At 64.8% G+C, this 15,635-nt stretch overlaps 2 protein-coding genes across 4 annotated transcripts; one reads left to right on the top strand and one right to left on the bottom strand.

Annotated features, from left to right (window-relative positions):
• The first annotated feature begins 593 nt into the window (after positions 1-593).
• Positions 594-13,502, top strand: CLCN2 (chloride voltage-gated channel 2). 3 transcript variants are annotated; one of them, XM_054282982.1, is made up of 23 exons: positions 594-798; positions 5,842-5,986; positions 6,456-6,587; positions 6,736-6,864; positions 7,391-7,524; positions 7,610-7,687; positions 7,794-7,872; positions 8,434-8,559; positions 8,627-8,711; positions 8,829-8,930; positions 9,014-9,098; positions 9,176-9,331; positions 9,775-9,844; positions 10,029-10,139; positions 10,374-10,587; positions 10,685-10,818; positions 10,930-11,081; positions 11,161-11,266; positions 11,331-11,404; positions 12,185-12,223; positions 12,484-12,588; positions 12,660-12,746; positions 12,826-13,502. In XM_054282982.1, exons 2-23 carry the CDS (start codon positions 5,842-5,844, stop codon positions 13,039-13,041), a joined length of 2,559 nt encoding a protein of 852 aa, XP_054138957.1. In that variant the 5' UTR covers positions 594-798; the 3' UTR covers positions 13,042-13,502. The 3 variants fall into 3 exon arrangements, 1 of the variants encoding a protein (XP_054138957.1); XR_008483331.1 differs by lacking the exons at positions 594-798; positions 12,484-12,588; positions 12,660-12,746; positions 12,826-13,502 and adding an exon at positions 1,430-1,488 and having other exon boundaries at positions 11,161-11,270; XR_008483330.1 differs by lacking the exons at positions 594-798; positions 12,484-12,588; positions 12,660-12,746; positions 12,826-13,502 and adding an exon at positions 1,430-1,488 and having other exon boundaries at positions 11,161-11,404; positions 12,185-12,195.
• Positions 13,503-13,636: 134 nt separating this feature from the next.
• Positions 13,637-15,391, bottom strand: LOC128941138 (heat shock protein beta-7-like). The gene is made up of 3 exons (XM_054283086.1): positions 15,250-15,391; positions 14,336-14,487; positions 13,637-13,825 (listed from the first exon to the last, which is right to left on the bottom strand). Exons 1-3 carry the CDS (start codon positions 15,389-15,391, stop codon positions 13,637-13,639), a joined length of 483 nt encoding a protein of 160 aa, XP_054139061.1.
• Positions 15,392-15,635: the final 244 nt, after the last annotated feature.

The following is a 15,635-nucleotide window of genomic DNA, read 5'->3' as shown; positions in this document are numbered from 1 at the left end:
AGGATGGCACTGGGGCACAACTGGGCTGGGACAGAGCCCTGCATGCCAAGCTGGGTGTCCTGCCCTGCATGCACCCACAACCACGCAGGCACCTGTGCCAGCAGGGTGGCATCACCTGTGGTGGCCCTGCAGTATGCTGGTGGCCCACAGCCAGGCACACTGGTGGCACTGGGCAGAGATGTGTCCTGGCACAGGGCTTCCCCTCCGGATGAACATCCCTGCTGCCACGGGGCAGTGCCAGGAGCTGACGAGCAAGAGGGAGCTCCGTGCCTGGGGATACAATGAGCAGGCAACCCATTTTGTCACCTCCCTGCCTCAAACTGGTTCACGTCGGGCAATGAACCCTCCCAGGCTGGCACAGGAGATATCCCAGCCCCCAGCCCAGCCATCGTCACCCACCCTTGAGGGTGCCGACGTCAAACCAGAGGGTGGCACCTGGGCAGTGAGAACCAGCCTGCTCCCGATCCCGCAGCATCAGCCCAGCAGTGCCACAGCTCTGCCTTTCCCTGCACCCAGTTCCTGCCACAGAAGTGCCATCCTGTGCCCTGGGGAGGAGGGTGAGCGTGGCCCTGCCAGCTGCCGTGGTGCCCTGAGCCCTTGGTGGCAGTGAAACAGAGGTCCCGGCAGCCAGCCTGCCATGCCGGAGCGCCTTCCCCAGGGATCGCAGGTGCCAAGGTCTACCCGTGTGCCCCTCTGGAGAGGACTGAGCCTCTGCTGCCCAGCGACTTCAGCAAGGAAGAGTGGAGCCCACCTGTCTCGCTGGGGGCTGGCAGTGCCGGGACGCTGAGCAGCATCACGGTAAGGATGAGCTCCCTGACAGCTTTGCGTGGTGAAGTCCCCACAGTGCCAAGGTGCCCTGCCCTCCTTGGGCACTGACAGCTGCCCCCGTGCCCTTCATGACAAGACAGACCTCAGGCACTCTGCCCTCACTAATCTGTCCCCCAGCCGGGCATGGCCATGAGCCTGGGGTGACCGTCTGCAGGGTCATCCCACATCCGACCCGGGGGAACCCACGGGAAAGCAGCGCCAGCCCCACGGCGGCCCCTTGTACCTGCGGGAAAGGGCGCACGGTGTCCCGGGGGAGCCGGCCCGTGGTCACATCACCCACGGCAGCTTTTACCTCACCTGCACCCACCGGCCGCCCTGGGTGCCATCCTGGCAAAGGCCGAGGTGGATGGGGTCCCGCCACAGGCCGCAGCTTCCGGCCGGACTGCCCCTGACCCGGCCGGGCACCGCGTGCCCAGCGCCGCCGGTGCCGGTAACGGGCGCCGCCGGTGCCGGGCGCTGCCGGCGGAGGCGGAGCGCGGCCGATCCCTCCCCCGGGCAGTGCCCCGGGCCCGCCCCGAGCGGTCCGGGAGGAGCCGCGGCCGCCGCGGGCACCGGCAGCGGCACCGGCACCGGGACGGCGCGGAGCGGAGCGGCGGCAGCGGCGGCACCATGGCCTCCGAGAGCGAGGCGCAGCGGGCGCTGCAGTATGAGCAGACCCTGGTGAGTACCGCGGCACCGGGCGGGCATCGAGCACCTGTGCGGCACAGGACGGGACGGGGCGCGATGGAACGCCCGGGGGTTGGGGGGGTCTGGGGGGTGCTGCCCCGCTCAGGGCGGCAGAACTGCGCGGTGTCGTGTTTGGGATGCTGCCTCCTGTTTGGGATGTCACCCGCAGCCCCCTCCGGCTGTGGAGGAGCCTGGCTGAGCCCCCACCCCCAGGGCAGGACTTCTGCACGCCCCTCACCACCCCCTGGCACACCCCTCTGCCCCGGGAGGGGATGCCCACCCTGCGGGGCCCCGGAGGCGTCAGCCGGGCACTCTTCTCTGCCCCGCGCTGCCCGTCCCGGCCCTCTGCCCCCGAGATACGCTATCTCCCCTGCCTGCAACCTTAGCCCCATGTTTACAGCTCCTCTGCCTCAGAGGCCTCCCCACTGGCACCGGGCTGTCCCGTTGTCTTGGGGTGTCTTCCTTGCCCGTTGTTTTCCCAGCCACCCCGCTGCCCACGGCCCTCAGACACCATGGGCAAAGGTTCTTTTCCCTGGCCCCAGCTTGGGACGGTGCCCAAGGCGGACGGTACTTTGCCCTGGCAAAGGCATTTGGACAGGCAGGGCCAGGGAGCTGTGCAGGGAAGCAGGGACTGCGTGGCCACGGAGTTGTGTCCACGGCTGCCCAGGCCGGCTGCTGTGTGCAGGGCAGGCTCTGCTGAGCCTTACCCACCCAGCATGGGCACACTGGGCAGCGTCAGGGCACTGCTGCTCTGTGTACCCTCGGCACTGCCTTTGCCAGCACCCAAACCCTTCCTCTGGCCGTGCCCCTCAGCGCTCACCCCAAGCTGCCCCTGCCAGGTGGCTGCAGGACAGCAGCCGGCCGTGGGAGCCCCGGCTGTGCCGTCATCTCCACGGCCTTGCTGACCCCGCTGTCCTTCCCGGCAGGGCTGAGTCAGGGAGCACTTGGGGGCAGGAGCAGGGGTGAGTGCTGGACGTGCCTCTCCCTGCCGCCAGCTCCAGAGGGCCCCCCTGGGCGCCCTGGTCACGGTGGGTGAGCAGAGAGGCCGTGCCAGCCGGGCACCGCGGGGCGGAGGAGCCTGCGGGCAGCGCGAGGGGAGAGGCACGCTGGGCTGGCATCAGGGCAGCCATGCTCAGCACCGGCAGACTTTGCCCTCCTTTTCTTTGGGCAGGGTAGCACCCGTGCCCTGAGTGCTCCTGTGCCCATCCCCGTGGCCTCTGGGCTCCGTGAGGCCCATGGAAGCGCCTGGGGCTCGTGGGTGAGGCTAGGTGTGGGCTCCTGCCCCATGGCCTCACACCTGCGTTTTGGGAGCTGCCTGGGCACGTGCTGGGCAGAAGGAGTGCCCAGCCCTCCCCAGTGCATCTGAGGCACCACCAGCTCCTGCCAGCACCTGGCAGGAAGATCAGGATCCAGCTGGAGCCTGGCATGGGTTGGTCTGAGCTGGACAGCCTGGAGACAGTTCCTGCTGCTTGTGCCCGCAGCCAAGTCATCACAGCCAGGCTGCAGGTTGTGCCCAGCTACGTCCAAAGGCCTTTGTCCCTACCCCATGCCCTTTCCCTCGCCAGATTTCACCAGCCCTGGGATGCCATGGGTCTTGGGGCCCCAGACCTAAAGGTCTCCCTGGAGTCTCCATGCTCCACAGGCGTTTGTGGGAAGCCCTGACATAGCAAGGGTGCTGGGGTTCACATCAGCCCCAGTGTCCCCCACATGCCAGGCTGTCGTGGCAGGGAGAAACAGGCCCCGTGGGGGGGATTAAGCTTGACAAACTGCCCTTGTTCATTGCAGAGCCGCTCAGGGTGATTAGAGCCCGACTAAGACGGGCAGCGTGACACACACCCCCGGCCTCTGCCTGCCCACTGCCAGCCCAGAGGACCCCCCAAATCCCTTAGCTTTAAAAGCTCTCCTAGGGGAAATTTAGGGGAGAAGGATGGCTGGCATTGGGTATGAGGAGGTGGGCACCACTGCTAGGCCAGCTCAGTGCTGTGGGACAGGCTGGCACGGGGACACAGCAGCACCAGATGCCAGTGGCCGCCCCAGGCGCAGCATCGCCCGGGCACAGCGGGCACCACGGGCTGGCAGAGCCAAGGGGCTGTGGCACAGGCAGTGCCTGCAGTGCAGCAGCTCAGGACCAGCAGAGCGGCCTTGGCCCATGCCCGTGTCCCCGAGTGCCCCCCGGCAGCCCCCCCTGTGCCCGCTCCCTGCCCGCCCGGCACTGTGATTGTTCAGCTGCTTCACGGCAGAGGCCGGAGTCCCGGGGCTGTTTGTGTTTCAAAAGGCCTTTGTGGAAAAATAACCCAAGCGGAGGAGGAGGAGGAGGAGGAGGAGGAAGGAGAGAGCCCACCAGTGGCTTTCACAGCCATGCCAGGGCTGTGGGCACAGTAGCTGTGGCTGCTCAGCACTGGGCACCCATGGGGGTCCCATGTCCTGCTTGTGGGGCTGTGGTGTGGGGCAGAGGGGTGGCAGGGGATGGCACAGGGTGGCAGGTGGCAGCAGGGTGGCATGGCCCCTTTGCTTGCATCCCTGTTGTTATAAGTGGGGTGGGCTCCAAAGGGAGGCAGAGGGGAAGCAAATCCCACCACCCTCAGCTAGGCTGGAGCACTTGGCACTGGGCATCCCACGTGTGCCCCAGCACCTGGGGGACAGTGTGGCAGCCCCTGGCACAGCCCCATGAGGTAGACACGGAGCTGGTTTGGGGGGCACTCAGCCTGGGGGTGTCTCCATCTTGGTTTGGGCTGGCCATGGGTCAGCAGTGGGGCCAGGCAGGCAAGTGCTTGGCAGGGTGACAGCACTCCTGGGGTGCCGGCCCATTTCATCTTCCAGAGCAAACAAGCGTTTTCCAAAGGGAGCCTTTGAATTCATGACCCCGTGCAGGGCCGGGGTCCTCCTCTGGCAGCCGATGCCAGGTTTGGCCCCTCAAGGTGGTCGTGCCTTTCCCCCAGCTCTCTTCCACAGGGCAAGGAGTCTCTGAGCCCATGCTGAGCAGGAGTTTGGGGGAAAATCCATGCCAGGACAGGGTCAGCAATGGAACTTGGTTCACCCTCCTCTCTGTGCCTACATCCCTGCCCTCCCTCCTGCTGCTGGGCACAACCTGGGTATTAGAGAGCAGAGAATCCACCCGGCGCCGCTCTGGCTGCTGTCTGCTCTCTGCCCAAGGGACCTGGGCAGGAGCGCTGCCCCATCTGCACCTTCCTGCCATCCCCACGGGGAGCTGCCGTGTGCCAGGGGGCTGTGAACAGGACCCGGGCATGCAGGGTGGGCACTGCCCCCAGCAGCCGGGGCTGGCTGCCCACGTGCCGAGCACGGTGCCCACCCGTGGCGCTGGCACGGGCCGTGCCGGGAGCAGGGCGGCTGCGCCCCGGCCGGGCAGCCACGCGCTGCGCTGGCACGGCACGGCGGGTGGGCACGCCATCGGCATGGGGCTCACGTTGTCCCGACGTGGGAGCCTGGCAGGGCCCCCGCCGTCCTGAAGCCTCCCTTTGTGCCGGGCCAACCTCTGGCGCTTGGCATTCAGGTCGTGCGGGGGGAGCGAGGCGGAAACCAAGCAACCGAGTCCTTGGCAGTGCCCGCCAGCGCGGGACAAATGCCCCCGGCTCAGCGGGGAACACGGGCACAAAGAGCTCCTGGCCAGCGTGAGGGGCACTGCCAGGGCCACCCCCTGCCAGGGCCAGGCCACGTGCCACAGCCAGGCAGGAGGCACCCGAGGAAAGGGGGGTGATCCCTATGTGATCCCCCTCTTCACAGCCCAGGGACCGCCCTAGGCTTGATGTTGTGCTCCCTCTCTCCTGGAACTGGGGGTACATCCTGTCCCTCACTGTCCTCTTGCCTCCCTGCTGCCAGCTGAGACCAGCCAGCTCATGTCACGTATGACCTGCCAAGGCTGCATTTGGAGAGGCGATCCCCGCCTTGCTCTTAGCAATGTGGGAGTGTGGTGCCTGCAGAGCTCCAGCACGGCCCCAGTACCAGCCCTCAGAGACTCTCCTGGCCAAGCTGGCCACGCTCCCATCACCGGAGGCCCTTCCACACCCTCCACCCCAGTGCAGTGCCTGGGGCACTTGGGCAGGGCTAGAGACTGGTACCGACGTTTCAGCTGCCTGCTTGGGGCATGCAGGCAAAACAATCACCATTGATCCACACTCACCTTATCTGCCTGGCTCCTTCCCACGCCCTGGAGGGCATCGGGCACTCCCACAGGTGCCTCCACCCCTTAGCCTTGGGATGCAATGGCTGTTCCCTCACCTGGCAGGCCGTGCCAGTATGCCCACTGCTGCCCTGACTCAGTTTCCCCACTTGGCTGCCGGGTTTGGGGCACCAGCTGCCCTGACACTGCTGTCTGTCCTTCTCCCCCAGATGTACGGGCGCTACACGCAGGACTTGGGCACCTTTGCCAAGGACGAGGCAGCCCGGCTGCGGCTGCAGGAGGGGGACACGCCCCAGCCCCGCAGCCCCTCCGAGCTGCTGGAGTACACGCAGGGCCGCTGTGGCCCCTGTCGGGGTAAGGGTCAGCGGGACACGGGTGGGCACAGCCCCAGCCACGGCAGCGCAGTCGGGCACGGCTCCCACCCCACTGCCACGACTCCCTGGGCTCCCACCCCACCGCGGTGCCGCGGGTAGAGTTTCTGCGGCTGTCATGGGACACCGGCGCCGAGGACAATGCCACCTGCCCGCCGGGCAGCAGGGACACAGTGGCCCGAAATAGCCGGGCACGCTGCGGGGATGGGGGCCCCCAGCCCCTGTGCCTGGGGCCGTGCCAGGGAGGCCGAGCTGCTGGGAGGTGCATGCCCAGTGTGTGACTGTGCAGTCGGCTGGCTGTGGCAGCTGGACACAGCAGTGCTCCTGCACCAAACGGTGCCGGCTGTGCTGGGTCGGTGCTGCTGGGTCAGTGCTGCTGCCAGCCGGCCTCTGCCACCTCAGGGTGCCCATCCCTGGGGCGTCCAGCCTTGAACCCGCCCTTGTGTCCACAGTCTGCGCCTTGCAGTGCCAGCGGTTCCTCATCTCCAGGGTGGGTGAGGACTGGGTCTTCCTCATACTGCTGGGACTGGTCATGGCACTGGTCAGCTGGGCCATGGATTTCGCCATCGCCACCTGCCTCCAAGGTAGGCGGGTACCCGTGGGTTCCTGGGGCCATGGCAGGGAGTGGCCGTGCCATAGGCCATGCTGTGTGCCACAGGGCCATGCCATGTGCCACAGGGCCATGCCGTGTGCCCTGCCACCCACCACCCCTCTGACTGGCTGTCCCCACAGCTCAGAAGTGGATGTACGGGGGCCTGGACACCAACGTGCTGCTGCAGTACATGGCCTGGGTCACCTACCCCACTGTGCTCATCACCTTCTCAGCTGGCTTCACACAGATCCTTGCCCCCCAGGCCGTGGGTAGGGCATCAAGGGGCTGCCTGCACCCTAAACTGGGTGTCCACTCCCTGGGGCTGTGCCTGGGTGTCTCCCTGGAGGTCCTGGGAGCCTTTCTAGGGATATGGGCTGGTCTTCAGAGGGTCTCCTAGGGACTATGGTTTGGATGCATTCCTGAGCTATGGGGTTGGGGAACTTCTAAGGCCTATGAGAGAGAGAGGCCTTCAGAGAGTCTCCTGTGAGTTGAGGGGTGGATTTCCTCCTGGGCTATGAGGCTTGCAGGCTTGGGAGTCTTCCTAGGGCTAATACCTGATCTTCAGAGGGTCTCCTGGGCGCTGTGAAATTGGGGTCCCTGTGGGGCTGTGGGTTGAATTGCTTCATAACCACATAACCATGGGGGTGTCCCTGCTAATTGTACTGTGGGAAGAGGAGTCTCTGGGACCTTCCTGTGGCAGTGGGGTATGGCAAAGCATCAAGGGTTAGCCCTCAGAAGCATGGGGCAGTGTCCCCCCTTCATGGCTATTGGTCAAGGCTGTCCCCACACCACCAGGCTCAGGGATCCCCGAGATGAAGACCATCCTGCGGGGCGTTGTGCTCAAGGAGTACCTCACCTTCAAGACCTTTGTGGCCAAGGTGATCGGACTGACGTGTGCCCTGGGCAGTGGCATGCCCCTGGGCAAGGAGGTGAGGGCAGTGCCAGGGCAGGGTGAGCAGGGGACAAGGGAGTGAGGCTGAGGGCAATGTCCTCAGTCTTCCTTTGTCCCCTCAGGGTCCCTTTGTCCACATCGCCAGCATGTGTGCAACCCTGCTCAGCCGCTTCCTCTCCCTCTTTGGGGGCTTCTATGAGGTGAGCAAGGCAGACTGGCCCCAGAAGGATCAACCTGTGCCCACAGCAGGTTTCGCAGTGCCTAGGGTTGGGGGATAGTGCCCACTCACTCCTCTCTCCTGCACAGAATGAGGCAAGAAACATTGAAATGCTGGCAGCTGCCTGTGCTGTCGGTGTTGGCTGCTGCTTCGCCGCCCCCATCGGAGGTAGGGTCACCCCGGGCCGCCCCACAACCCCCACACCTCCCGCCCAGGCAGCAGGGTCCACCTGGAGAGGCAAGCAGGACCCCGGGACAGCTGGCATGGGAGAGGGCAGTGCTGCTCGGCAGGGAGGAGGAAGGGAGGAGCGGGCAGCACCCTCCCAGATGTGTAACGTCCGCTCTTGTCCTCTCCCCTGCCGCCTGCGCTCCAGGGAGCTCCCCGCTCCAGCCCCGCTGAGCCCTGCCCGTAGGTTGGTGACGTGTCTGACTCTCTCCTTGCCCTTTGCCTGCTGCCCTATCTGTCTGTCTGTCCATCTGTGTGCACCCCACTGCCACCCCTCGTGTCGCTGCCCACGTCCCTGTGCTGCCCTCTCGCTTGTGCTGTGCCCGCTGTGCTGTGCCCTCTGCGCTTTGCCAGGGAATCCCTGGAACCACCCTGTAGTGTGTCCGTGGGGCAGCCAGACCCCCGTGGGCTCTGCACGAGTGTGGACTCCTGGTGGGAAGCGTGCCAGGCACCAGGGCCTGCCTGGGTTTCTTCACCTCCCTTGTGCACTTCCCCCCATGCCAGGCGTCCTCTTCAGCATCGAGGTCACCTCCACCTTCTTTGCCGTCCGCAACTACTGGCGCGGCTTCTTCGCTGCCACCTTCAGCGCCTTCATCTTTCGTGTCCTCGCTGTGTGGAACAAGGATGAAGGTACCTCAGGCAGGGTGGGGGCACAGGGGTCCCCTGCCCAGCCCTACTGAGCCCCACCATCCCCCAGAGACAATCACGGCACTGTTCAAAACCCGCTTCCGCCTCGACTTCCCCTTCGACCTGCAGGAGCTGCCTGCCTTTGCCGTCATCGGGTGAGTGTGGCTGTCCCAGCACCCATCCTGTGGCCCCAGGGGTGGCAGTGGTGGCGCTGGTGGCACTGGTGGTGCTGGTAGTGGCAGCAGGACACCTCTTCCCTTGGCTCTGCCCAGGATAGCCAGCGGCTTCGGGGGCGCGCTCTTCGTCTACTTCAACCGCAAGATCGTGAAGTTCATGCGCCGCCAGAAGGCCATCAACCGCTTCCTCATGAAGAAGTAGGTGCCCAGCAGTGCCCAGCTGCAGAGTGGTGGAGCTGGGGCTGCACCAAAATCACCCCCTGCCCTGTGCCCCCTACCAGGCGCCTGCTCTTCCCCGCCCTGGTGACGCTGATCATCTCCACGCTGACCTTCCCGCCCGGCTTTGGACAGTTCATGGCTGGCCAGGTACCCGCTGTGGGGTGGCACACCTGTCCCCACCCCAGGGCCACCACAAGCCACAGCTGACCCCTGCCCATCACCAGCTCACCCAGAAGGACACCCTGGTGACACTCTTTGACAACCAGACGTGGGCTAAGCAGGGGATCAATGATGAGTTTGAGTACTTGGGCATCCTGGAGGCCTGGCTCCATCCCCGCTCCAACGTCTTCGTCACACTTGTTGTCTTCATCCTCATGAAGGTGGGTGCCTACTTCCCCTGTCATCCCCCAGGTACCACCAGGAGGTAATGGAGAGGATTTTCTGGATGCCATCAGGGAGGTGCCAGATTGTTACCAGCAAGGTGGCACCAGAAAAGGTGGTACTGGGTGGCTGCTCCAAGAGTCCACCAAGGTGTTTGCTGGGTGGTGCTGGCATGCCATCAAAGACATCTTGGCTGGGAGCCACCAACATGCCACCAGGGAGGTTCTGGCTGCTTGCTCCTAGGTGCCACCAGGGAGGTGCTGGCCAGATGCCACCAAGTGCCACCACGAAGGAGCTGGCAGGATGCCCCTGGGAGGAAGCCATGCCCCGTTGCAGGGTGTGGTGTCCACGTGCTGCTTGACAGCACCCAGCTGAGGGTCACAGAAGGGGCAGGAGGCAGGGCTGGGTCAGGGAGGGCAACTAATGGGTGTCTGCTCCACAGTTCTGGATGTCAGCCTTGGCCACTACCATCCCAGTGCCCTGTGGAGCTTTCATGCCCGTCTTCGTCATTGGTGAGACCCTGCCCCCAGTGTGGGCACAGTGGGAGGAGGGAGCCACCTCTCAGCCCACACTGGGCACCCGTGGGTGCCCCCAGATGTCCCCTTCCCTGGCAGCACCAGGCAGAGGAGAGGGCGTGAGGCTGGGCTGGGTACTGGGAGAGCCCTGAGCCCATTCCCAGCCCCTCTGTGCCTGCAGGGGCAGCCTTTGGGCGCCTGGTGGGGGAGAGCATGGCAGCCTGGTTCCCTGATGGCATCCAGACGGAGAGCAACACCTACCGCATCGTGCCGGGGGGCTACGCCGTGGTGGGTAAGCTCTGAGCTGGAATGGGGATGCCTTGGTGGGCATCATTTGGAGATGCTGGCCCACAGCTGAGGTGATGATCCCTGGAACTGGGAGCAATGCCACCACTGGGAATGTCCCCGCATGGTCCCAAGGGCTCCCCATATGCGGTGGATGCCCTGGAGAGGGAACCCAGGGTGGGGACCCAGCCTGGTGGGCAATACCTGACAGCCCTCCCCCATCTCCTGGCGGTGGCCGCAGGAGCGGCCGCGCTGTCGGGTGCTGTCACCCACACGGTGTCCACGGCCGTCATCGTCTTCGAGCTGACGGGGCAGATGTCGCACATCCTGCCCGTCATGATCGCTGTCATCCTGGCCAATGCCGTCGCCCAGAGCCTCCAGCCCTCCCTTTATGACAGCATCATCCGCATCAAGAAGCTTCCCTACCTCCCTGAGCTGGGCTGGGGCCACCACGAGTGAGTTTGTGTCCCCTGTCCCAACCCCAAACTCCTCACCGAGGCACTAGGGCAGGTGGTGGCATTACTCTGAGGCCACTGTTCTTGTCCTGGGCAGGAAATACAACGTGCGGGTGGAGGACATCATGGTGCGGGACATCGGCTACGTCACCCTCAACTGCAAGTACCGGGACCTGCAGCAGGTCCTGCGCAGCACCAAGATGAAGAACCTGCCTCTGGTGGAGTCAGCTGGTGAGACACAGGCAGGGGCTCTGCCAGCATCCACGGCAGCTGTGGAGCGTGCCATGGGTGGGTAGCAGAGGGAACATGAGGAGCCAGCGTGGCACCTTGCTGTGTCTGCAGAGTCCATGATCCTGCTGGGCTCCATTGAGCGGGCGCAGGTGGGGGCCCTGCTCAGCACCCAGCTCAGCCCCCAGCGCCGGCTGCTGACGCTGCGGCAGAACGTGCTGCCCGAGGACGGGCACCAGCTCTCCGATTCCAGCATCCGCTTCCAGGTGAGGGCTGCAGCCGTCCTAGGGGATGCCTGGCCAGGGTGCCCCCCACCACCATCACCCAACACTCATCCCCCCACAGGTCAGCACAGAGACCTCCTCGGGCACCCCTGCCCGCACCTCACTCCGCAAGCCCCTGAAGCCAGCACTGAAGCGGGCGCCCAGCAGCCCGGCCGACAGCCCCCCAGGTGAGTCTGCATGTGGCCCCTGGCCCCCGTGTCCCCACCACTGACACCCCCTCTCCTCCCGCAGCTGGCGGCACTGACCAGACTGGCATCGCCCTCAAGAGCCTCTTCTGTGCCAATGCTGCCCCAGAGCCCTCCGAGGTGAGAGCCTGTCCCTCCCCAGCCCTTCCCATCCCTTAATGGCCTTGCCTGGCCCTGCCCATCCCTGAATGGCCTTGCCTGGCCCTGCCCAGCCCTGCCCATTCTTGTCACATCCCTTTCCATTCCTGTTCAACCCTGCCTGTCCCTTCCCACCCCTTTCCATCATTTTCTATCCCATCCCATCCCCTAACTGCTATCTCTCCCGGGCCAGGCCCAGGGCACAGCCTATCACAAGGCCAAACGCGTCCGCATTTCCATTGTGGTAAGCTGCAGCCAATCGCAGCCTGGGCACAGCTCCTCCCAGCCAATCAGAGCCTGGCAGGAGTTCTCTGAACCAATCAGGGACCTGGCAAGATTCTGCTTGGCCAATCATGTTGGGTCAATATCTGTGCAGTCAATCTTGGACAGTTACGATTCCACCCAACCAATCCTGGTGTGCATCCTCCCCATTCCAAACCCTCCCAGGAATCAGGATGTGGAGCCTGCCAGCCATCACAACCGCGAGATCCGTCCCACTTTGCTCAGCCAATCATGGCACACCTTGCATTCTCTCCACCAATCACAAGCTTGGCTTGTCCAACTGCGGCAAATCAGGGTGTGACCGATGTCCTGTCAACCAATCACGTTCCCTGACCTGCCCACGTGCTGCCTGTTCCCTGCCTGTACCCTCGCCGTGCCCTGCCTGCATGTGCTGCCTCCACCCTCGCTGTTCCCCACTGCTCCCGGCCCGCACCCTGCCCGCAGCGGCCTCAGGGCTGTGCCAACACACCTCTCTTGCAGGAGGAGATGATTCTGGGTGACAAGATGACCCCAGCAGAGGTGAGGTGTTGGGCAGAGACAGGCGGGACCCTTCTGCTCAGAGGGATCCCAAAGGGATGCCAGAGCATGAGGTGGGCGTGGGGAGGTAGCAGGTGGATAATCCAGATTTCTCCATAAGACCAGGTGTAAGGAGGTGTAAGGAGGATGTAAGGTGTAAGGAGGTGTAAGGAGGATGAGAAGTGTGGTAAGGTGTAAGGAGGATGGGAGGGCCCTTGTGGGGAGGCTGTACCCCTTACCCTGCCCAATGGCACCTCCCCCAGATCCTGGAGTGGGAAGAAGAGCAGCTGGACCAGCTGGTGGACTTCAGCAGCGCCAAGATCGACCCCGCACCCTTCCAGCTGGTGGAGCACACCTCACTGCACAAGGTGCACCCTCACCCCATCCCAGACCCCCACCCACAACCCCCAGACCCTCAACTCATCCCCTCCTCCTGCAGACCCACACCATCTTCTCTCTGCTGGGCCTGGACCACGCATTCGTCACCAGCATTGGGCGCCTGGTGGGCATGGTGTCCCTCAAGGAGGTGAGCTGGGGACAGGGCAGCTGGGGGGGCACAGAGCAGCACCTGGAGCTGTTTGCCCATGGGTTTGGGGTCCCCACAGCTGCGCAAGGCCATCGAGGGCTCCCTGACGGGCAAGGGGGTGAAGGTGCGCCCGCCGCTCGCCAGCTTCCGCGACAGCACCGCCAGCTCCAACGAGGCCGACACCACGGCCCTGCGCCGGTTCTGGGAACGCCACCAGCACCACCACATGCCCCGCGAGGCTGGCCCTGGCGGCGACGAGGATGACAACACCCCCAAGGGCCAGCGAGACCCTTGAGACCCACCCCCTGTGTCCCCAGAAGCCACAAGGGCCCCCTGGCAGGTGCTGGGGTGTGCCCGCCCTGAGCCCGCTGATGCCAGGCTCAGCACAGCAGTGGGCACTCTCAATCCAGTGCCTCTGCCCCTCCCTGGGCTGGGGAGCAGCCAAATGATCCCAGCCAGCCCCTGCTCCCCAGCGACCTGCCAGCTCTTGGGGCTTCCCACTTTGCTACCTCTGTACCCCCCCAGCCCCCGGTGCCCCCCAGAATGGCCACTGTCCTCACACCCTCCGTCAGCACCACAATGTCCTTTCTCAGGGTGGCACGGGGCAGAGGGGGCATCAGGTTGGGGTGTCCACGGGGACATGGGTGGGCATTGCCCCCTGTGCTCAGCCCCTCATGGCTGGGAACAGGGGGTCCTGCTGCCTCTCTGCCGTGCACCTCTTCCCATGTAAATACAGAGATTTTTATATTAATTTAATAAAAGGACTTTATAAACAGAGCTGTAGCACTGTGGGGTTGGAGGTGGAGAGGGCCACAGCCAGTGGGCACCAGCTGAGCTTCACCACGGCGCTGGGGTTGGCAGGCTCCGGGCAGGGCGCGTTTTGTCCCCGCTCACAGCACGGCCTCGCTGCGGTGCAGCCCCTGCGGGCGCTGCCCAGGGCCGGGGCTGGCACGGCGCCGCACGGTGAGGACCAGCATGCCCATCTCCGTGAGGGCACAGCTCACCGACAGCGGGTCCGTGTCCTCAGGCAGCTGGCACTTGTGGGTGAAGGTGTCACAGACGGTGCCATCCTCAGCCACCTGCGGGGAGGCAGCAGCGGTGCGGTGGAACGCAGTGTGGCACGGTGGGCTCCACAGCACATTCCCAGTTACCCCAGTGCTTCTAATGGGCAGTCCCAGACACCCAGGAAAGATCCCAGTGACTCCAGGGCAATTCCCAGTTACCCCATTGCCAGCAGGAAGCAGGCCTCTGCTGCCCAAGTCTGGGCTTGTGGGGTAAATTCCAGCTACTCCAGTGCCAGCAGGAACTGTTCCTCTTTGCCACCTCCAGCAGGGAAGGCAATGGAGCAGGAGTTCCCACTTGTCCCATTGGCAGTGAGGACAGTTCCCAGTTACACCAGTTCAGGACAGGTGCAGTAGAGCAGGAGCTGCCTCTTGTCCCATCACCAGGCGCAGCTCCCGTTTACCCTAGTGCTACCAAGGGCTATTCCCAGTTCCCACCCATCCCCACCACCCACAGGAGGGGTGTCCTGGGACAGGACCCCCATTGTGCCATGGCCAGAGGGGGTGCTGCCCCCATGGGTGCCTCACCTTTTCTGCCTGGATGGTGACGTGGCAGTTGGAGGTGGTCACCACAATGTCAGGGGGCTCAAACTGGCTGACGTCGGCCACCACTTGGTAGGTGTCACCCTGGGCATGCACCCAGGTGCCCAGGCTGCAGGGGTACATGGCACCTGGGGACTCTGTGGGCATTGGAGGGCTGCTGGGCATGGGGCCACAGTCCCCAGGGGCTGGACACTGGGAGAGGGAGGGCTGGGGGTAGCAGGTGGCAGTGGGGGTCTGGGGATATTGAAGGTGCTGGGGAATTGCAGGGAGAACTGGGGGTCCCAGGGGTAAAGGGGTACTGGGGGCCTGGAGGGGTAGTGGGGGGGCACCTGAGGGCACTGGGAGATTCCAGGGGCACTGGACAACCTGAGAACAGCAGGGGAATGGCACAGGAGGGTGAATACACAAAGGTCTGGGGAGAGTGGGCCGGGGCAGAGAAGGACACTAGAGTTACTGGGGATGTACAAGAAAGTGGGAACCTAGCAGGTGACATCAAAGGGTGTGGGGCACAGGGGAGCTGAGGACATACCCTGATGGTCTGGGATGGGGAAGAAAATCTATGGGGGGTTCCAGGGACAAAAGGAGAATCAAAAGGGTGTGGGGAGGGGGAGGAGGCAGCATGGTCCTCGGGACAGCAGGGACACTGGGGTTATTGGGGACTTACAGGGGGAGCACAAAAGCACCTGGGGAGTGGGAGCTGGACAGTCCAGAGAGCCATGGGCACCGGGGGACAGTCAGGGTGCCCCTCTGAGCCCTCCCAGCCGGTGCTGGGGTGACTCCCACGCTGTCCCCAGGCACAGGTCAGCTGGATAACCCTTGGGGGGACCATCCCCAAGGCAGCAGGGCTCCCCCAGGGTAGCAGGGCCGCTCCTCCATCCCCCACCCTCCCCGCCCGGTACCTGGGTACCCAAACGCCTCCTGTCCCCGTGCCCCGAAGGCTCCATGCCGCAGGTCGCCCTCGAAGCGGGGCTCGCCGTGCCCTTGCCCGTAGGCGCTGAGGAGCTCGGCGCGGTACGTGGAGGCCGAGCTGAGCGATGCCATGGCTCCTGCTGCCCGCGCCCCCGCGCCCTGCCCGGGGAGGGTCCAGCCGCCCCAGCCACCACCGCCAGATGCCCATAATTAGGCACCCTGTCCGCAGGAATGCGAGATAAGGGACGAGGAGGCCTCCGTCACCCTGTGGGGCCGCGGCGGGGGCTGCATCCCTGCCACCGCTGCCTGCCACCCCCGGTGCCTGGGGCTGCATCCCTGCCACCGCTGCCTGCCACCCCCGGTGCCTGGGGCTGCA

Source organism: Melozone crissalis, unplaced genomic scaffold, assembly GCF_028551555.1.
Source record: "Melozone crissalis strain CALT ecotype California unplaced genomic scaffold, PUWL_Pcris_2 ptg000034l_1, whole genome shotgun sequence".
NCBI classification, from domain to species: Eukaryota; Metazoa; Chordata; class Aves; order Passeriformes; family Passerellidae; genus Melozone; species Melozone crissalis.
Note: the sequence above shows the minus strand (reverse complement) of the source record. Positions and strands in the feature narration are given on the sequence as shown.